This window comes from Eucyclogobius newberryi, unplaced genomic scaffold (genome assembly GCF_026437365.1).
Source record: "Eucyclogobius newberryi isolate DKJ021-1_F unplaced genomic scaffold, fEucNew1.0.hap1 SCAF_551, whole genome shotgun sequence".
Classification (NCBI taxonomy): domain Eukaryota; kingdom Metazoa; phylum Chordata; class Actinopteri; order Gobiiformes; family Gobiidae; genus Eucyclogobius; species Eucyclogobius newberryi.
Genome location: NW_027316225.1, coordinates 17,501 through 39,530, shown reverse-complemented (window position 1 = coordinate 39,530; position 22,030 = coordinate 17,501). Strand labels below are relative to the sequence as shown.

General features: G+C 47.3%; 1 protein-coding gene across 1 annotated transcript in view; it reads right to left on the bottom strand.

The window, feature by feature from the left end:
* Positions 1-1,524: 1,524 nt before the first annotated feature.
* LOC140383802 (protein inscuteable homolog) overlaps positions 1,525-22,030 on the bottom strand; it is a 27,552-nt gene continuing 7,046 nt past the window's right edge. Inside the window, exons 3-7 of the mRNA XM_072466009.1 lie at positions 22,029-22,030; positions 21,721-21,787; positions 7,970-8,125; positions 2,331-2,407; positions 1,525-2,207 (exon numbers count right to left, since the gene is read on the bottom strand). The exon at positions 22,029-22,030 is cut by the window's right edge and continues 177 nt beyond it. Of these exons, the coding sequence (XP_072322110.1) occupies positions 2,079-2,207; positions 2,331-2,407; positions 7,970-8,125; positions 21,721-21,787; positions 22,029-22,030 (431 nt within the window). The 3' untranslated portion in view covers positions 1,525-2,078. The remainder of the gene's footprint in view (positions 2,208-2,330; positions 2,408-7,969; positions 8,126-21,720; positions 21,788-22,028) is intronic.

Sequence of the window (22,030 nt, the reverse complement as noted above, 5' to 3'; positions counted from 1 at the left end):
AAGTTCAGGCTTAAAAAGGAAAAATGTTAAAAATGTAACGAAAACAAAAGTCAAACTTTTCACTTTTATTCATTTTGACAAAAGAGTTTTGAATAAAAACAATTCCAACTCATGTAAAAAGGACAAAATGAGGTTAAAACAGGGATAAATAAATGTCAAGAATAAAACACCAGCAAAGTGATTATGAGACAATTATGAGACAATTATGAGACAATTATGAGACAATTATGAGACAATTATGAGACAATAATGAGACAATAATGAGACAATAATGAGACAATTATGAGACAATTATGAGACAATTATGAGACAATAATGAGACAATAATGAGACAATTATGAGACAATTATGAGACAATTATGAGACAATAATGAGACAATAATGAGACAATTATGAGACAATTATGAGACAATTATGAGACAATTATGAGACAGTTATGAGACAATTATGAGACAATTATGAGACAATTATGAGACAATTATGAGACAATAATGAGACAATAATGAGACAATTATGAGACAATTATGAGACAATTATGAGACAATAATGAGACAATTATGAGACAATAATGAGACAATAATGAGACAATAATGAGACAATTATGAGACAATAATGAGACAATTATGAGACAATTATGAGACAATTATGAGACAATTATGAGACAATTATGAGACAATTATGAGACAATTATGAGACAATAATGAGACAATAATGAGACAATTATGAGACAATAATGAGACAATAATGAGACAATTATGAGACAATTATGAGACAATAATGAGACAATTATGAGACAATTATGAGACAATTATGAGACAATTATGAGACAGTTATGAGACAATTATGACACAATTATGAGACAATAATGAGACAATAATGAGACAATTATGAGACAATTATGAGACAATTATGAGACAATTATGAGACAGTTATGAGACAATTATGACACAGTTATGAGACAATTATGAGACAATTATGAGACAATAATGAGACAATTATGAGACAATAATGAGACAATAATGAGACAATTATGAGACAATTATGAGACAATAATGAGACAATTATGAGACAATTATGAGACAATTATGAGACAGTTATGAGACAATTATGAGACAATTATGAGACAATAATGAGACAATAATGAGACAATTATGAGACAATAATGAGACAATAATGAGACAATTATGAGACAATAATGAGACAATAATGAGACAATTATGAGACAATTATGAGACAATTATGAGACAATTATGAGACAATAATGAGACAATAATGAGACAATAATGAGACAATTATGAGACAATAATGAGACAATAATGAGACAATTATGAGACAATTATGAGACAATTATGAGACAATTATGAGACAATAATGAGACAATAATGAGACAATAATGAGACAATTATGAGACAATAATGAGACAATTATGAGACAATTATGAGACAATAATGAGACAATTATTGCACCGTTAAAAATTAAACAAAAACAGAAAAAACAAAAACTGGTTTCAATTTGAAAAAAAGAGTTTCTTTCACCACAAACGTCTCCATGGAAACAACAACGAGGCAGAAAAGTTACCAATCCAGACTCTGACGGCCTCCATGTTTGTAGTCTTACACAAAACTCTCCTCCATGTTTGTAGTTTTACACAAAACTCTCCTCCATGTTTGTAGTCTTACACAAAACTCTCCTCCATGTTTGTAGTCTTACACAAAACTCTCCTCCATGTTTGTAGTTTTACACAAAACTCTCCTCCATGTTTGTAGTTTTACACAAAACTCTCCTCCATGTTTGTAGTTTTACACAAAACTCTCCTCCATGTTTGTAGTCTTACACAAAACTCTCCTCCATGTTTGTAGTCTTACACAAAACTCTCCTCCATGTTTGTAGTTTTACACAAAACTCTCCTCCATGTTTGTAGTTTTACACAAAACTCTCCTCCATGTTTGTAGTCTTACACAAAACTCTCCTCCATGTTTGTAGTCTTACATAAAACTCTCCTCCATGTTTGTAGTCTTACACAAAACTCTCCTCCATGTTTGTAGTCTTACACAAAACTCTCCTCCATGTTTGTAGTCTTACACAAAACTCTCCTCCATGTTGGAGCAGAGCAGAAAGGAGTCGACGAGTCTGGGAGTGATGAGCTGCTGATGGTCACTGAGGTCCAGACTGTCAGGACTGACCGCCGCCAAACGCCTCAGAGCCGCCTGTGAATACACAAGAGTTAGACCAGGACCAGGACCAGGACCAGCACCAGGACCAGGACCAGGACCAGGACCAGGACCAGGACCAGCACCAGGACCAGGACCAGGACCAGGACCAGGACTCACCAGGCAGGCGACCAGGACAGAGTCTGAGTTGTTGCGTTCGGTTGGAGAGCGACACAGTTCGATCAGACGAGGAACAGCTACGAAAGAAAGAAAATAAAAAGTTAATTCAAGTTTTTCTTTTTTTTAAATGAAAAAGTTTTGAAATTGTTTCAGAATCTGAAGCTTTGGGAAAAATGTTTGAATCGTTGAACTTTTTTAGGTTCAGTTCATTTTGATCAGTTTGATGGTTTATTTACCCTCTGTGGGAACTGTAGGAATGACCCTCCAGTTTGAGGGTCACTCCTCCAGTTTGAGGGTCATTCCTCCAGTTTGAGGGTCATTCCTCCAGTTTGAGGGTCACTCCTCCAGTTTGAGGGTCATTCCTCCAGTTTGAGGGTCACTCCTCCAGTTTGAGGGTCATTCCTCCAGTTTGAAGGTCATTCCTCCAGTTTGAGGGTCATTCCTCCAGTTTGAAGGTCATTCCTCCAGTTTGAGGGTCATTCCTCCAGTTTGAGGGTCACTCCTCCAGAGTTTAAGGGTCATTCCTCCAGTTTGAGGGTCACTCCTCCAGTTTGAGGGTCATTCCTCCAGTTTGAAGGTCATTCCTCCAGTTTGAGGGTCATTCCTCCAGTTTGAGGGTCACTCCTCCAGTTTGAGGGTCACTCCTCCAGTTTGAGGGTCATTCCTCCAGTTTGAGGGTCATTCCTCCAGTTTGAGGGTCACTCCTCCAGTTTGAAGGTCATTCCTCCAGTTTGAGGGTCATTCCTCCAGTTTGAGGGTCACTCCTCCAGTTTGAGGGTCACTCCTCCAGTTTGAGGGTCATTCCTCTAGTTTGAGGGTCACTCCTCCAGTTTGAGGGTCATTCCTCCAGTTTGAGGGTCATCCACAGGCTCTCTTCCTCATCTCTGGTGACTTTAACCACGCTTCTCCCTCTTCTGTTCTACCAACATACACCCAGTATGTTACCTGCCCCACCAGAGAGAATAGAACATTGGACTTGTTTTTTGTCAACACCAAGGAGGCTTATTCCTCTTCCCCCCTCCCTCCCCTGGGCAGCTCGGACCACAACCTTGTACATCTGAGGCCTGTGTATGAACCCATCGTGCGCAGGCAGCCTGTGGTGTCCCGTGAGGTGAGGATGTGGTGTGCTGAGAGCGAGGAGGCTCTGAGGGACTGCTTCAGCACCACTGTCTGGACTGAGCTTTATGACCCACATGGGGAGGACATCAACACCATCACAGAGTGCATCACGGACTACATCAACTTCTGTTTTGAGAACATTGTTCCCTCCCGGACGGTGCGGTGTTTTCCAAACAACAAGCCATGGATTAACCGTGAACTGAAGGCTCTGCTGAAGGAGAAGAAGAGAGCCTTCAGGTCAGGGAACATGGAGGAGCTGAGGACTGTGCGGAAGGAGCTGAGGAGGAAGATCAGGCAGGCTGAGGCCGGCTACAAGAGGAGGATGGAGGAGCAGCTGCAGCAAAAGAACATTCAGGGAGTGTGGAGGAGCCTGAAAACCATCTCGGGCTTCAAAATCCCCCCTGCCCAGACAGAGGGGGATCTACAGTGGGTGAATGATTTAAATGCTCACTTCTTGAGGTTTGATCGGTCACCCGCCCCTCCCCCTGCACAGCTGCATGCTCCCTCTTCCACAGCTGGACAATGCCCTGCATCTGTTCCTCTTCGCTTATCTGCCCCGGACCATCAGCCCCCCACTTCGCCTGGACTCACCCATCCCCCCAGCACACGGTCCCCCTGCCAACCACTGACTGTCACAGCAGCACAGGTGAGGAGTGAGCTGAAGAGGATTAAAGTGAGGAAGGCAGCAGGACCTGATGGCATCAGCCCCAGGCTCCTTAAGTCCTGCGCAGATGAACTGTGTGGAGTTATGGAGCATGTCTTCAACATGAGCCTGAAGCTGAGGGTGGTACCACAGGTCTGAAGACCTCCTGTCTGGTACCACAGGTCTGAAGACCTCCTGTTTGGTACCACAGGTCTGAAGACCTCCTGTCTGGTACCACAGGTCTGAAGACCTCCTGTCTGGTACCACAGGTCTGAAGACCTCCTGTCTGGTACCACAGGTCTGAAGACCTCCTGTCTGGTACCACAGGTCTGAAGACCTCCTGTCTGGAACCACAGGTCTGAAGACCTCCTGTCTGGTACCACAGGTCTGAAGACCTCCTGTCTGGTACCACAGGTCTGGAAGACCTCCTGTCTGGTACCTGTGCCTAAGACACCGCGCCCCAAAGACCTCAACAGCTTCAGGCCAGTGGCTCTCACGTCCCACCTGATGAAGACACTGGAGCGGCTAGTCCTGGACCACCTCCGCTCCACCGTGAGCTCAGCCATGGACCCGCTGCAGTTTGCATATCGGTCTGGCATCGGAGTGGAGGACGCCGTCATCTCCTGCTGCACCGCTCTCTCTCTCACCTGGAGAAGCCTGGCAGCTCTGTGAGGATCCTGTTCTTCGATCTCTCCAGTGCCTTCAACACCATCAGCTCCTGAGGGACAAGCTGGAGACGGCTCCTGAGGGACAAGCTGGAGACGGCTGGTGTGGAGTATGACCTGCAGAGTGGATCCTGGACGACCTCACAGACCGACCCCAGTTTGTGAGAGCCCGGGACTGTGTGTCTGACACTCGGACCTGCAGTGTGGGGGCCCCCCAGGGCACTGTCCTCGCGCCCTTTCTCTTCACCCTTTACACTGCAGACTTCAGACATGACACGGACAGCTGTGTCCTGCAGAAGTTCTCTGACGACTCTGCCATCATCGGACTCATCACGGACGACGATGACGCGGAGTACAGAGGACTGGAGCAGGACTTTGTGGACTGGTGTCAGCGGAACCACCTCCTCATCAACGCGGGGAAGACCAAGGAGATGGTGGTGGACTTCCGCAGACGCCACCCCACTGCCCCCTCACCAGTGAACATCCAGGGACGGGACATTGAGAGAGTGACTCATACAAGTACCTGGTGTTCATCTGAACCACAAACTGGACTGGACTCATAACACAGACGCACTGTACAGGAAGAGCCAGAGTCGGCTCTACCTCCTGAGGAGACTCAGGTCTTTTGGAGTGACAGGGCCACTCCTGACAGGGCCACTCCTGGAGACCTTCTCTGACTCTGTGGTGCATCAGCTCCTGTAGGTGTGGCCTGCTGGAGCAGCAGCATCACAGAGAGGGAGAGGAAGAGGCTGGACAGAGTCATCAAGAAGTCCAGCTCCGTCCTGGGCTGTCCTCTGGACTCGGTGCAGGAGGTGGGGGACAGAAGGGTCCTGGCTAGATTCACATCTATGCTGGACCATGAGTGTCGTCCCCTGCAGGACACTCTGTCCCCTGCAGGACACTCTGTCCCCTGCAGGACACTCTGTCCCCTGCAGGACGCAGGACACTCTGTCCCCTGCAGGACACTCTGTCCCCTGCAGGACGCGGGACACTCTGTCCACTGCAGGACACTCCGTCCCCTGCAGGACACTCTGTCCCCTGCAGGACACTCTGTCCCCTGCAGGACGCAGGACACTCTGTCCCCTGCAGGACACTCTGTCCCCTGCAGGACGCAGGACACTCTGTCCCCTGCAGGACACTCTGTCCCCTGCAGGACACTCTGTCCCCTGCAGGACGCAGGACACTCTGTCCCCTGCAGGACACTCTGTCCCCTGCAGGACACTCTGTCCCCTGCAGGACGCAGGACACTCTGTCCCCTGCAGGACACTCTGTCCCCTGCAGGACGCAGGACACTCTGTCCCCTGCAGGACACTCTGTCCCCTGCAGGACGCAGGACACTCTGTCCCCTGCAGGACACTCTGTCCCCTGCAGGACACTCTGTCCCCTGCAGGACGCGGGACACTCTGTCCCCTGCAGGACACTCTGTCCCCTGCAGGACACTCTGTCCCCTGCAGGACGCGGGACACTCTGTCCCCTGCAGGACACTCTGTCCCCTGCAGGACACTCTGTCCCCTGCAGGACACTCTGTCCGCTCTGGAGAGCAGCTTCAGTGAGAGACTGATCCACCCTCTGTGTGAAGGAAAGGTTCCGTAGGTCTTTCCTTCTGCTGCTGTCAGACTTTATAACAAACAATGTTAGTCCTGAACACTCACAATACTGACCTAACCTAATACTGATGTGCAATTACTGTCGTGATCACATGACATGGTATTTATTTATTTATTTATTTATTTGTCTATGGGAGTTTTTATTTATTTATAGTAGATCTTCTACTGAAAGTGTTTTTCACACTTCCTATAAATGATCTGTTCTTCTGGATCTACCTGCGTTGCACCAATTCCTCCAGTTTGAGGGTCACTTCACGCTCCAGACCTTGTGTTTCTCTGGTTCACTTTGGGTCTTGTCTCAGGAACATTCATATTTAAAATATGAACAGATCTCACTCTGATGTTTGTCTATTACAATATGTGAAATTACAGGGTTAAAGGAGACCTCCAGGGTTAAAGGAGACCTCCAGTGTTAAAGGAGACCCCCAGGGTTAAAGGAGACCTCCAGGGTTAAAGGAGACCTCCAGGGTTAAAGGAGACCTCCAGGGTTAAAGGAGACCTCCAGGGTTAAAGGAGACCTCCAGAGTTAAAGGAGACCTCCAGGGTTAAAGGAGACCTCCAGGGTTAAAGGAGACCTCCAGAGTTAAAGGAGACCTCCAGGGTTAAAGGAGACCTCCAGGGTTAAAGGAGACCTCCAGGGTTAAAGGAGACCTCCAGGGTTAAAGGAGACCTCCAGGGTTAAAGGAGACCTCCAGGGTTAAAGGAGACCTCCAGAGTTAAAGGAGACCTCCAGAGTTAAAGGAGACCTCCAGGGTTAAAGGAGACCTCCAGGGTTAAAGGAGACCTCCAGGGTTAAAGGAGACCTCCAGGGTTAAAGGAGACCTCCGGGGTTAAAGGAGACCTCCAGAGTTAAAGGAGACCTCCGGGGTTAAAGGAGACCTCCAGGGTTAAAGGAGACCTCCAGGGTTAAAGGAGACCTCCAGGGTTAAAGGAGACCTCCGGGGTTAAAGGAGACCTCCAGAGTTAAAGGAGACCTCCAGGGTTAAAGGAGACCTCCAGGGTTAAAGGAGACCTCCGGGGTTAAAGGAGACCTCCAGGGTTAAAGGAGACCTCCGGGGTTAAAGGAGACCTCCAGAGTTAACCTCCAGAGTTAAAGGAGACCTCCAGAGTTAAAGGAGACCACCAGGGTTAAAGGAGACCTCCAGGGTTAAAGGAGACCTCCAGAGTTAAAGGAGACCTCCAGGGTTAAAGGAGACCTCCAGAGTTAAAGGAGACCTCCAGGGTTAAAGGAGACCTCCAGGGTTAAAGGAGACCTCCAGGGTTAAAGGAGACCTCCAGGGTCAAAGGAGACCTCCAGGGTTAAAGGAGACCTCCAGGGGAGGTGGTGTCTGGGAAGGAGGTGTCTGGGGAGGAGGTGTCTGGGGAGGTGGATAAAGAGGCAGATCTGAACTGTTAAAGTGAATGTGAATGAGAGGTTTTCCCTCTTTTAAGTGTCTTTGCTCCACTAGGGGGCGACATCACTGTCTCTGCTGATGTCATGGAGCTGATGGTGAACCACTCTGAGGGAACCCTGACCCTTGACCCCTGACCCATGACCATGACCCCTGACCTCTGACCCCGAGGCTCTGATTGAAGAACTGTTGAGTTTGAAGACTTCACATTTACCGTTGAGCTCGATGGCGTTCAGGGCGAAGTGGGCGTCGCGGCTGAGACGAGCCAGAGTCACTGCTGCTTTCTGCTGCACGCGCTCACACGCAGCGCCCTCTGATGGACTGGAGGAGCACGGCCTCTCGCCCAGGAACACCAGCAGGCGCTCCACACCTGGAGGACACACAGTGTATTACACACACAGAGTACTGTGATATATATACATGTAATATACATGTAATATACATGTAATAAACACCAATATATACATGCAATATACATGTAATATACATGTAAAAGACATGTAACATACATGTAACATACATATAATATACATGTAATATACATGTAACATACATATAATATACATGTAATATACATGTAAAAGACATGTAACATACATGTAACATACATATAATATACATGTAATATACATGTAAAAGACATGTAACATACATGTAACATACATATAATATACATGTAATATACATGTAATAAACACCAAGGCAAGGCAAGTTTATTTGTAGAGCACATTTCATACACAAGGCAATTCAAAGCTTCACAGCAGGAAAAATGCATTAAACTCACAAAGAAATGACAGAAATACAATAAAATTAACTAAATTAAAAATGATCAATCCAACTGAATTTCTAAACTAATAAAATCACAAACAAAAGAGAAGAGTGCAAAGAAAAAATCCTTTCAGTCATATGCGCAGCTAAACAAAACTGTTTTTAGCTTAGATTTGAACATTGTCAGAGTAGAACCTGTTTCACATCTTCAGGAAGAATGTTCCAGATTTTAGCTGCATAAAACTGAAACACAGATTCCCCATGTTTAGTCCTGACTCTGGGCACCAGCAGGAGGCTGGTCCATGTTTAGTCCTGACTCTGGCACCAGCAGGAGGCCGCTCCATGTTTAGTCCTGACTCTGGCACCAGCAGGAGGCCGGTCCATGTTTAGTCCTGACTCTGGCACCAGCAGGAGGCCGCTCCATGTTTAGTCCTGACTCTGGCACCAGCAGGAGGCCGCTCCATGTTTAGTCCTGACTCTGGCACCAGCAGGAGGCCGCTCCATGTTTAGTCCTGACTCTGGCACCAGCAGGAGGCCGCTCCATGTTTAGTCCTGACTCTGGCACCAGCAGGAGGCCGCTCCATGTTTAGTCCTGACTCTGGCACCAGCAGGAGGCCGCTCCATGTTTAGTCCTGACTCTGGGCACCAGCAGGAGGCCGGTCCATGTTTAGTCCTGACTCTGGCACCAGCAGGAGGCCGCTCCATGTTTAGTCCTGACTTTGGCACCAGCAGGAGGCCGGTCCATGTTTAGTCCTGACTCTGGCACCAGCAGGAGGCCGGTCCATGTTTAGTCCTGACTCTGGCACCAGCAGGAGGCCGGTCCATGTTTAGTCCTGACTCTGGCACCAGCAGGAGGCCGGTCCATGTTTAGTCCTGACTCTGGCACCAGCAGGAGGCCGGTCCATGTTTAGTCCTGACTTTGGCACCAGCAGGAGGCCGGTCCATGTTTAGTCCTGACTCTGGCACCAGCAGGAGGCCGCTCCATGTTTAGTCCTGACTCTGGCACCAGCAGGAGGCCGCTCCATGTTTAGTCCTGACTCTGGCACCAGCAGGAGGCCGGTCCATGTTTAGTCCTGACTCTGGCACCAGCAGGAGGCCGCTCCATGTTTAGTCCTGACTCTGGGCACCAGCAGGAGGCCGGTCCATGTTTAGTCCTGACTCTGGCACCAGCAGGAGGCCGCTCCATGTTTAGTCCTGACTTTGGCACCAGCAGGAGGCCGGTCCATGTTTAGTCCTGACTCTGGCACCAGCAGGAGGCCGGTCCATGTTTAGTCCTGACTCTGGCACCAGCAGGAGGCCGGTCCATGTTTAGTCCTGACTCTGGCACCAGCAGGAGGCCGGTCCATGTTTAGTCCTGACTCTGGCACCAGCAGGAGGCCGGTCCATGTTTAGTCCTGACTTTGGCACCAGCAGGAGGCCGGTCCATGTTTAGTCCTGACTCTGGCACCAGCAGGAGGCCGCTCCATGTTTAGTCCTGACTTTGGCACCAGCAGGAGGCCGGTCCATGTTTAGTCCTGACTCTGGCACCAGCAGGAGGCCGCTCCATGTTTAGTCCTGACTCTGGGCACCAGCAGGAGGCCGGTCCATGTTTAGTCCTGACTCTGGCACCAGCAGGAGGCCGCTCCATGTTTAGTCCTGACTTTGGCACCAGCAGGAGGCCGGTCCATGTTTAGTCCTGACTCTGGCACCAGCAGGAGGCCGGTCCATGTTTAGTCCTGACTCTGGCACCAGCAGGAGGCCGCTCCATGTTTAGTCCTGACTCTGGCACCAGCAGGAGGCCGGTCCATGTTTAGTCCTGACTCTGGCACCAGCAGGAGGCCGGTCCATGTTTAGTCCTGACTCTGGCACCAGCAGGAGGCCGGTCCATGTTTAGTCCTGACTCTGGCACCAGCAGGAGGCCGGTCCATGTTTAGTCCTGACTCTGGCACCAGCAGGAGGCCGGTCCATGTTTAGTCCTGACTCTGGCACCAGCAGGAGGCCGCTCCATGTTTAGTCCTGACTCTGGCACCAGCAGGAGGCCGCTCCATGTTTAGTCCTGACTCTGGCACCAGCAGGAGGCCGGTCCATGTTTAGTCCTGACTCTGGCACCAGCAGGAGGCCGGTCCATGTTTAGTCCTGACTCTGGCACCAGCAGGAGGCCGGTCCATGTTTAGTCCTGACTCTGGCACCAGCAGGAGGCCGGTCCATGTTTAGTCCTGACTTTGGCACCAGCAGGAGGCCGGTCCATGTTTAGTCCTGACTCTGGCACCAGCAGGAGGCCGCTCCATGTTTAGTCCTGACTTTGGCACCAGCAGGAGGCCGGTCCATGTTTAGTCCTGACTCTGGCACCAGCAGGAGGCCGCTCCATGTTTAGTCCTGACTCTGGGCACCAGCAGGAGGCCGGTCCATGTTTAGTCCTGACTCTGGCACCAGCAGGAGGCCGCTCCATGTTTAGTCCTGACTTTGGCACCAGCAGGAGGCCGGTCCATGTTTAGTCCTGACTCTGGCACCAGCAGGAGGCCGGTCCATGTTTAGTCCTGACTCTGGCACCAGCAGGAGGCCGGTCCATGTTTAGTCCTGACTCTGGCACCAGCAGGAGGCCGGTCCATGTTTAGTCCTGACTCTGGCACCAGCAGGAGGCCGGTCCATGTTTAGTCCTGACTCTGGCACCAGCAGGAGGCCGGTCCATGTTTAGTCCTGACTCTGGGCACCAGCAGGAGGCCGGTCCATGTTTAGTCCTGACTCTGGCACCAGCAGGAGGCCGCTCCATGTTTAGTCCTGACTCTGGCACCAGCAGGAGGCCGGTCCATGTTTAGTCCTGACTCTGGCACCAGCAGGAGGCCGCTCCATGTTTAGTCCTGACTCTGGCACCAGCAGGAGGCAGGTCCATGTTTAGTCCTGACTCTGGCACCAGCAGGAGGCCGGTCCATGTTTAGTCCTGACTCTGGGCACCAGCAGGAGGCTGGTCCATGTTTAGTCCTGACTCTGGCACCAGCAGGAGGCCGCTCCCTGAGGTCCTCAGAGTCCGAGATGGTTCATATGGCACTAACATATCCAAGATATACTTTGGTGCTAGGCCATGGAGAGACTTGTACACAAGCAGAGCTGCTTTAAAGTCTCTTATCTGAGCCACAGGGGGCAGTGCAGAGACCTGAGAACAGGACTAATGTGATGGTACTTCCTGGTTCTAGTCAGGACTAATGTGATGGTACTTCCTGGTTCTAGTCAGGACCCGAGCAGCAGCGTTCTGGATGTACTGCAGCTGTTTTACAGCTCGTTTGGAGAGACCAGTGAGCGGCCGTTACAGTCTAATCTACTGGAGACAAACACATGGATAAGTCTCTCTAAATCTGGTTTTGACACTATATTTTTGATTTTGGCAATGTTTTTTAGATGGTAAAAAGCTGCTGATGTTATTGATTTGACGTGGCTATTAAAGTTCAAGTCTGAGTCCATTATTACCCCCAGATTTCTAATTTGGTTTGTAGGTTTTAGAGCGAGACTCTGGAGGTGACACTAACACTTTCTCTTTGTTTCTGTGGGCCAAAAACGATTATTTCAGTCTTGTCTGAGTTCAGCTGGAGAGAGTTGTTTTGCCTCCACAAACTGATCTGTTGGATGCAGTGACAGAGTGAATCTACTGGTCCATAGTCACCTGCCGATAGTGAAACATAGATCTGAGTGTCGTCTGCATCATTGTGATAGGACACATTTTCACTGCGTATCAACTGACCTAACGGCAGCATGTAGAGGTTGAACAGAAGGGGACCCAGGACTGACCCTTGGGGCACTCCACAGGTCAGGGTCATGTAGTCTGAGACACAGCTACCAATTTCAACAAAGTACTTCCTGTCTTCCAGATAGGACCTTAACCAGTTTAGGGCAGTGCCAGTGATGCCCACCCAGTCCTCTAGTCTCTGTAAGAGGATCCCATGATCGACAGTGTCAAAAGCAGCACTCAGATCTAACAGAATTAAGACTGAGGCTTTGCCCGTGTCAGTGTTCAGGCGGATGTCATTTGTCACCTTGACAAGAGCAGTCTCAGTGCTGTGATGAGGTCTAAAACCTGACTGAAAAACATCAAATGAGTTGTTTACTAAGAGGAAATCTGTGAGCTGTTGGTAAACAACCTTTTCAAGGACTTTGCCCAAAAATGGCAGATTAGAGATGGGCCGGTAATGACTCAGTACTGCGGCATCAAGACTGCTCTTCTTTAGGAGAGGCTTTATGACCGCAGTTTTCAAAGACATTGGGAATGTTCCAGATTGAAGCGACATGTTAACTATGTGAGTGAGTGGTGCTAACAAACTGTTCAGCACAGACTTTAGAAATCTGGTGGGTAACACATCAAGGCAGCATGTAGATGAACTGGTGATGATCTCATGGACAGTTTTGTCAGTTACTGGTGCAAAGTGAGTTAGCTCTAAGTGTCTTGGTGGTTTTAGGGTAATTTTTTGCATTGTGGGATTTATAGCATTTTTAATGCCCTGAACTTTGTCATTAAAGAATAATGCAAACTCATTACACTTGGATGTGGAAATGAGTTCTAACGGCAGCTGAGCTGGAGGGTTTGTTAATCTGTTTACTGTGGCAAACAGGACACGCGAGTTGTTACTGCAGCTTCCAATTATTTCAGAAAAATATCTTTCCCTAGTTCTACATAAGATTAGGTTGTACATGTTCAGCTTTTCTTTGTAAATCTCTTTTTGAACCTGGAGCTTTGACTTGCGCCATTTGCGCCCTGTGACACTCCCTTTTCTGTGCCCTGACCCAATCATCATTTCTCAACGGCGCCTTCTGCTTATTTTTAACAATTTTAGCCTTTATAGGGGCGATGGTGTCCAGAACATTCAAAACACTAGATGTAACAGAGTTCAACAAATCATTTACATTAGAACATGAGACATTATCAAAGTTTATCATTTCCATAAACAGTGCACCTGTGCCATCACTTATGTGTCTCCTCTGAACAACTGCAGGACCAACCGGAGGTTTGGGAGAAACAGACAGGTCAAAGAAGACACAGAAATGATCAGACAGAGCAACATCGATCACATTAACATTTGAAATATTTACCCCCTTTGTAATTATGAGATCTAGAGTGTGTCCTTTGCTGTGGGTGGGGCCTCTCACATGCTGAGTAAGACTGAAGGTTTCAAGGACAGCATCAAGCTCTTTAGCGTTTCTGTCACAAATATTATCAACATGCACATTGAAATCACCTGTAATGACCAAACCATCAAAGTCTGTGCATATGACTGAGAGCATCTCAGTCAAATCATCAATAAAACTTTGGCAATGCTGGGGAGGCTTGTATAAAACAATGAAGAGAATGGATGGAGACCGTTTTAGCTCCATTTTAAAGGAGACATACTCAAATGATGAAAACACCCCAAAAAACAACCTGCGGGTAATTATTTCATCTCTAAAGACAGCACAGACTCCACCCCCTTTTTTGTTTTCTCGTGTTTCAGATTCAAACTTAAAGTTGGGTGGAGCAGATTCTATCAGAACTACATTTCCTGTGTTTTTGTCAAGCCATGTTTCAGTTAAAAACATAAAATCAAGATTATAAGAAGAAATAAAATTATTAATTAAGAGAGATTTGTTACATAAGGATCTGACATTTAGCACAGCAAGTTTCAGACTAGTTTCAGTGAGACTGGGCTTTATCTTTTCACAGGGAATATGAATCACATTTCTCAGATTGGGCCTGACTCGCATTTTGTTTTTCCATCTGTGTGATGATGTGACTACAGAAATAGCACTAGGGGGGGCTCTTTTTACATAGGGCCCCGGGTTGGTTTGATTTTTATTGTGACAATAAGTCCCGGCAACGCTGAGACCCAGTGCATCCTAGCTATGGGAGATACCAGGTGAAAGGCGAGGTTGGATGGGTGGTGGGGCTTTTGTAGCCAAGGAGAGTTTGGGACCAGGTGAGAGGCGAGGGGGGATGGGTGGTGGGGCTTTTGTTGGTGTAGTCGGTACTGACATAGCCCTTGCTATATTGGGCGTGAGTGGAGCCATCTTAATGCCTGATTTGATCAGACTTTCAAAATGGCTGGGAAGGCCCATGGGTGAGAGTGGAGATGAGAAGGAGAATGATGAATCTTTAGTGGGAGTAGATGTTGCAGGGGGAACCCAGGGCTGGTGTGAAGGCAGGATGTTGTTGGGCTTGTCACAGATGGGTCCAAGGCCTTTGAAGATTGTTCCTTTGCTGGAGGCGGTGGAGGTGAATGTGGAGCAGCTGGAGCTGAATCCTTTGCTGGTGGCGGTGGAGCAGCTGCTGATGAATCCTTTGGTGGAGGCTGAGGTTGTGGTGCTTTTGATGTTGAAACATTGGCTCGGTCTCTGGCTGATGGAGCAGGAATTCTTCTCTCATTCCTCTCTTCTCTAACTATCTGCTCAGGACCCTGTCCAGGCCCAGTCCAATGCCTCAGAGCGTGGAGCAGGTTCTCTGTCAGCACCCTCACTCCACCTCTGCATAGGTGGGGGCCATTTCTCTTAAACAGGTCCTCTCGTTTCCAGAATAGATAGAAGTTCTCAATGTAGTGTAGTCCTCTCGGGGAACACTCTTTGGACAGCCATGTGTTCAGCTGAAGAAGCCGGCTAAACTTGTTTATCCTCCTGTCGATGTTTGGAAGAGGTCCACTTATGAAAGTTTTGATTTCCATTTTATCAAGCACGTCGAATAACTTCAAGAAGTCTTTTTTCAAAATTTCAGTCTGTTCCCGCCGCATGTCCACTGCACCCACGTGCACAATCAGCTGTTTAGCTCCTCCATGCTTAGCCATAATATTTGGAAGGAGTGACGTTATCTCAGAAACAGTGGCGCTTGGAAAAGAATGTGTGTTTATCTTTTCATGCGTCACGTGACTTATCGCGCCGTCCCCAACTAAAACAATGACCTTGGCTCCTGGCACAGATCCTTCTCGCTGTATTTTGGCCACGTCATCTTTCCTTTTTTCATTTAATTCCATCTCTGAAAGTGGTAAAAATCTGTTGGTGAGCTGTATTTTAGTTGACTTCACGTTATCTTTGTATCGTTTAGGCTTTGCTCCAAGTTTGTTCCAAGAAACAGCCTGGTCTTTCTGGTTTTTAGACAGTTTTGGAAACGACACAGAGTCACTGCAGTTTAGGTTGAAAGTAGCAGTTTTTCTTGTAAAAAGTGTGCTCTTCTTACCGTCGGTTGACACAGGAATGGTATCGTGAAGAACTTTTTCAGATTCCAAAACAAATATCCGTGTTTTCAGCTCATTCATTTCTTGTTGATATTTCCGACAGCGTTCACAGTCTTTCTCCCTTCTTCTCCCGGACATGTCGCTGGCGTCAGATATGTCGTTAAAACTGGAAAAATGTTCTTAAAATCCTTGGTTTACTTGAAAAAGTCTAAAGCAAAAATGTTTGGAAGACAAAAACTGATTAAAAAGCAAAATAAATAAGGAAAGCAGCGATAGCAAGCGGAGCGAGCAAAAAAGCGTGTGCACTCTTCGGAAGCAGAGGGTGGAGATATATACATGTAATATACATGTAACATACATGTAATATACACCAATATATACATGTAATAAACACCAATATATACATGTAATATACATGTAACATACATGTCACATACATGTAACATAAATAAGATAAGATAAGATAAGATATTCCTTTATTGTCCCACATGGGGAAATTTCATTGTTGCAACGGAGGTAGATCCAGAAGAACAGATCATTTATAGGAAGTGTGAAAAACACTTTCAGTAGAAGATCTACTATAAATAAATAAAAACTCCCATAGACAAATAAATAAATAAATACATAAATACCATGTCATGTGATCACGACAGTAATTGCACATCAGTATTAGGTTAGGTCAGTATTGTGAGTGTTCAGGACTAACATTGTTTGTTATAAAGTCTGACAGCAGCAGAAGGAAAGACCTACGGAACCTTTCCTTCACACAGAGGGTGGATCAGTCTCTCACTGAAGCTGCTCTCCAGAGCGGACAGAGTGTCCTGCAGGGGGCGACACTCATGGTCCAGCATAGATGTGAATCTAGCCAGTACCTGTATAAATATACATGTATAAATGTAATATACATGTAACGCTCGCTCGGAGCTAGCTCACGTCACAACAACGCAACGAACGCAACGAAAAACGCTCAAATCCAGTCGAAAAAAGTCAAAAACAGTTGAATTAAAAAACTATTCCAGCGCGTGTCCCTATCGTACAGTAAAATAGAAAAAATATACTAATTATATTTACAAAATATAGGAGATAAAGCACAATAAGTGTGAGAAAGAAGAGAGAGCGTTACATGTATATTGAATGTAATATACATGTAACATACATGTAATATACATGTAACATACATGTAATATACATGTAACACACATGTAACATACATGTATGTTACATGTAATATACATGTAATATACACCAATATATACATGTAATATACATGTAATATACATGTAACATACATGTAACATACATGTAACATACATATAATATGCATGTAACATAAATGTAACATACATATGATATACATGTAATATACATGTATGTTACATGTAATATACACCAATATATACATGTAATATACATGTAATAAACACCAATATATACATGTAATATACATGTAATCTACATGTAACATACATGTAACATACATGTAAAATAAATGTAACATACATGTAACATACATGTAACATACATGTAAAATAAATGTAATATACATGTAAAATACATGTAACATACATGTAACATACATGTAATATACATATAATATACATGTAACATACATATAATATACATATAACATACATATAATATACATATAACATATATGTAACATACATGTAACATACATATAATATGCATGTAATATACATGTAATATACATGTAATATACACCAATATTTACATGTAATTTATATGTAATAAACACCAATATATACATGTAACATACATGTAACATACATGTAACATAAATGTAATATACATGTAACATACATGTAACATACATGTAACATATATATAATATACATGTAACATACATGTAACATACATGTAACATATATATAATATACATGTAACATACATGTAACATACATGTAACATACATGTAACATATATATAATATACATATAACATACATGTAACATACAGGTGTTTAGAACTTGTAACTTTTCCACAAACTTAAATTATAAAAGCGCAAAACAAAACTATATCTTTTCCCAGAGCTCCACCTCCTGTAAACAGACTCCTCCCCCTCCCAGATGAGCCCCATGAGGTGGTGTCGTCATGGTGATGAGGGTGGTGTTAAGATAAGATGAGATAAGATAAAATAAGATATTCCTTTATTGTCCCACATGGGGAAATTTCATTGGTGCAACGCAGGTAGATCCAGAAGAACAGATCACTTATAGGAAGTCTGAAAAACACTTTCAGTAGAAGATCTCCTATAAATAAATAAAAACTCCCATAGACAAATAAATAAATAAATAAATACCATTGCATGTGATCACGACAGTAATTGCACATGAATATGTGTCACGACAGCACATAGATTGCACATGAATTTTACATGAATTGCACATGAATTCCAACAGCAATTGCACTTATGACAGAATTGCACATCAGTATTAGGTTAGGTCAGTATTGTGAGTGTTCAGTACTAACAGTGTTTGTTATAAAGTCTGACAGCAGCAGAAGGAAAGACCTACGGAACCTTTCCTTCACACATCGAGGGTGGATCAGTCTCTCACTGAAGCTGCTCTCCAGAGCGGACAGAGTGTCCTGCAGGGGGCGACACTCGTGGTCCAGCATAGATGTGAATCTAGCCAGGACCCTTCTGTCCCCCACCTCCTGCACCGAGTCCAGAGCACAGCCCAGGACGGAGCTGGACTTCTTGATGACTCTGTCCAGCCTCTTCCTCTCCCTCTCTGTGATGCTGCTGCTCCAGCAGGCCACACCTACAGGAGCTGATGCACCACAGAGTCAGAGAAGGTCTTCAGGAGTGGCCCTGTCAGGAGTGGCCCTGTCACTCCAAAAGACCTGAGTCTCCTCAGGAGGTAGAGCCGACTCTGGCTCTTCCTGTACAGTCTGTGTTATGAGTCCAGTTTGTGGTTCAGATGAACACCAGGTACTTGTATGAGTCACTCTCTCAATGTCCCGTCCCTGGATGTTCACTGGTGAGGGGGGCGTGTCCTCTGCGGAAATCCACCACCATCTCCTTGGTCTTCCCCGCGTTGATGAGGAGGTGGTTCCGCTGACACCAGTCCACAAAGTCCTGCTCCAGTCCTCTGTACTCCGCGTCATCGTCGTCCGTGATGAGTCCGATGATGGCAGAGTCGTCAGAGAACTTCTGCAGGACACAGCTGTCCATGTCGTGTCTGAAGTCTGCAGTGTAAAGGGTGAAGAGAAAAGGCGCAAGGACAGTGCCCTGGGGGGCCCCCACACTGCAGGTCCGAGTGTCAGACACACAGTCTCACAAACTGGGGTCGGTCTGTGAGGTCGTCCAGGATCCACTCTGCAGGTCGTACTCCACACCAGCCGTCTCCAGCTTGTCCCTCAGGAGCCGTCTCCAGCTTGTCCCTCAGGAGCTGATGGTGTTGAAGGCACTGGAGAGATCGAAGAACAGGATCCTCACAGAGCTGCCAGGCTTTTCCAGGTGAGAGAGAGAGCGGTGCAGCAGGAGATGACGGCGTCCTCCACTCCGATGCCAGACCGATATGCAAACTGCAGCGGGTCCATGGCTGAGCTCACGGTGGAGCGGAGGTGGTCCAGGACTAGCCGCTCCAGTGTCTTCATCAGGTGGGACGTGAGAGCCACTGGCCTGAAGCTGTTGAGGTCTTTGGGGCGCGGTGTCTTAGGCACAGGTACCAGACAGGAGGTCTTCAGACCTGTGGTACCAGACAGGAGGTCTTCAGACCTGTGGTACCAGACAGGAGGTCTTCAGACCTGTGGTACCAGACAGGAGGTCTTCAGACCTGTGGTACCAGACAGGAGGTCTTCAGACCTGTGGTACCAGACAGGAGGTCTTCAGACCTGTGGTACCAGACAGGAGGTCTTCAGACCTGTGGTACCAGACAGGAGGTCTTCAGACCTGTGGTACCACCCTCAGCTTCAGGCTCATGTTGAAGACATGCTCCATCACTCCACACAGTTCATCTGCGCAGGACTTAAGGAGCCTGGGGCTGATGCCATCAGGTCCTGCTGCCTTCCTCACTTTAATCCTCTTCAGCTCACTCCTCACCTGTGCTGCTGTGACAGTCAGTGGTTGGCAGGGGGACCGTGTGCTGGGGGGATGGGTGAGTCCAGGCGAAGTGGGGAGCTGATGGTCCGGGGCAGAGAAGCGAAGAGGAACAGATGCAGGGCATTGTCCAGCTGTGGAAGAGGGAGCATGCAGCTGTGCAGGGGGAGGGGCGGGTGACCGATCAAACCTCAAGAAGTGAGCATTTAAATCATTCACCCACTGTAGATCCCCCTCTGTCTGGGCAGGGGGGATTTTGAAGCCCGAGATGGTTTTCAGGCTCCTCCACACTCCCTGAATGTTCTTTTGCTGCAGCTGCTCCTCCATCCTCCTCTTGTAGCCGGCCTCAGCCTGCCTGATCTTCCTCCTCAGCTCCTTCTGCACAGTCCTCAGCTCCTCCATGTTCCCTGACCTGAAGGCTCTCTTCTTCTCCTTCAGCAGAGCCTTCAGTTCACGGTTAATCCATGGCTTGTTGTTTGGAAAACACCGCACCGTCCGGGAGGGAACAATGTTTTCAAAACAGAAGTTGATGTAGTCCGTGATGCACTCTGTGATGGTGTTGATGTCCTCCCCATGTGGGTCATAAAGCTCAGTCCAGACAGTGGTGCTGAAGCAGTCCCTCAGAGCCTCCTCGCTCTCAGCACACCACATCCTCACCTCACGGGACACCACAGGCTGCCTGCGCACGATGGGTTCATACACAGGCCTCAGATGTACAAGGTTGTGGTCCGAGCTGCCCAGGGGAGGGAGGGGGGAAGAAGAATAAGCCTCCTTGGTGTTGGCAAAAAACAAGTCCAATGTTCTACTGTTTCTGGTGGGGCAGGTAACATACTGGGTGTATGTTGGTAGGACAGAAGAGGGAGAAGCGTGGTTAAAGTCACCAGAGATGAGGAAGAGAGCCTGTGGATGCTGTGTTTGCAGCCTACAAGTGCAGGAGAGCAGTGCTTCACAAGCATTTTCAGCATTGGCAGACGGGGCCACATAGACTGCGATCAAAATCACATGTGAGAACTCCCGGGGCAGATAATATGGCCTCATGCCAATAGCCAATAGTTCAATATCCTTGTTACATAGCTGCTCCCTCACTGTGCAGTGTTCGGGTTTGGACCAGCTCGTGTTCACATACACCGCCAGACCGGTGTTGTCATGGTGATGAGGGTGGTGTCGTCATGGTGATGAGGGTGGTGTCGTCATGGTGATGAGGGTGGTGTCGTCATGGTGATGAGGGTGGTGTCGTCATGGTGATGAGGGTGGTGTCGTCATGGTGATGAGGGTGGTGTCGTCATGGTGATGAGGGTGGTGTCATGTACATATATATATCATATATGTACAAATATAAAGCTAAACTATGTGTTCATTAGTTTAACTATTATAACAATACAAACAAAACAGAAACACATTTGTTTTATTTGTTTCACGAGACAAATTATCCTCAAAAAGAGAATCTGCTTTTATTTTGAAGTGAGTGAATCTGCCTCTGGACCGAGATGCTGCTGCTGCTGCTGCCCTCTGCTGGACACATGAGGAACTACACTGTGCTGCTGCCCTCTGCTGGACACATGAGGAACTACACTGTGCTGCTGCCCTCTGCTGGACACATGAGGAACTACACTGTGATGCTGCCCTCTGCTGGACACATGAGGAACTACACTGTGATGCTGCCCTCTGCTGGACACATGAGGAACTACACTGTGCTGCTGCCCTCTGCTGGACACATGAGGAACTACACTGTGATGCTGCCCTCTGCTGGACACATGAGGAACTACACTGTGATGCTGCCCTCTGCTGGACACATGAGGAACTACACTGTGATGCTGCCCTCTGCTGGACACATGAGGAACTACACTGTGATGCTGCCCTCTGCTGGACACATGAGGAACTACACTGTGATGCTGCCCTCTGCTGGACACATGAGGAACTACACTGTGATGCTGCCCTCTGCTGGACACATGAGGAACTACACTGAACATTTACCTTGTTCCTGCAGCAGCTCCTGAGAACTTTGCTCCAGCACCGACAGGTTCGCCAGGATTGTCACCACCTGAAGAAGAACCAGGACCAGACTCAGACCAGGACCAGACTCAGACCAGGACCAGACTCAGACCAGGACCAGGACCAGGACCAGGACCAGGACCAGGACCAGGACCAGGACCAGGACCAGAGTATGATCCTGATTTAAGTCTGGTCCAAGGTCCAGTCCAAGATCTGGTCCTCAGTCTTGTCCAGGGTCTGGTCCTTGGTCTGGTCCTCGGTCTCATCCATGGTCTGCTCCTTGGTCTCACCT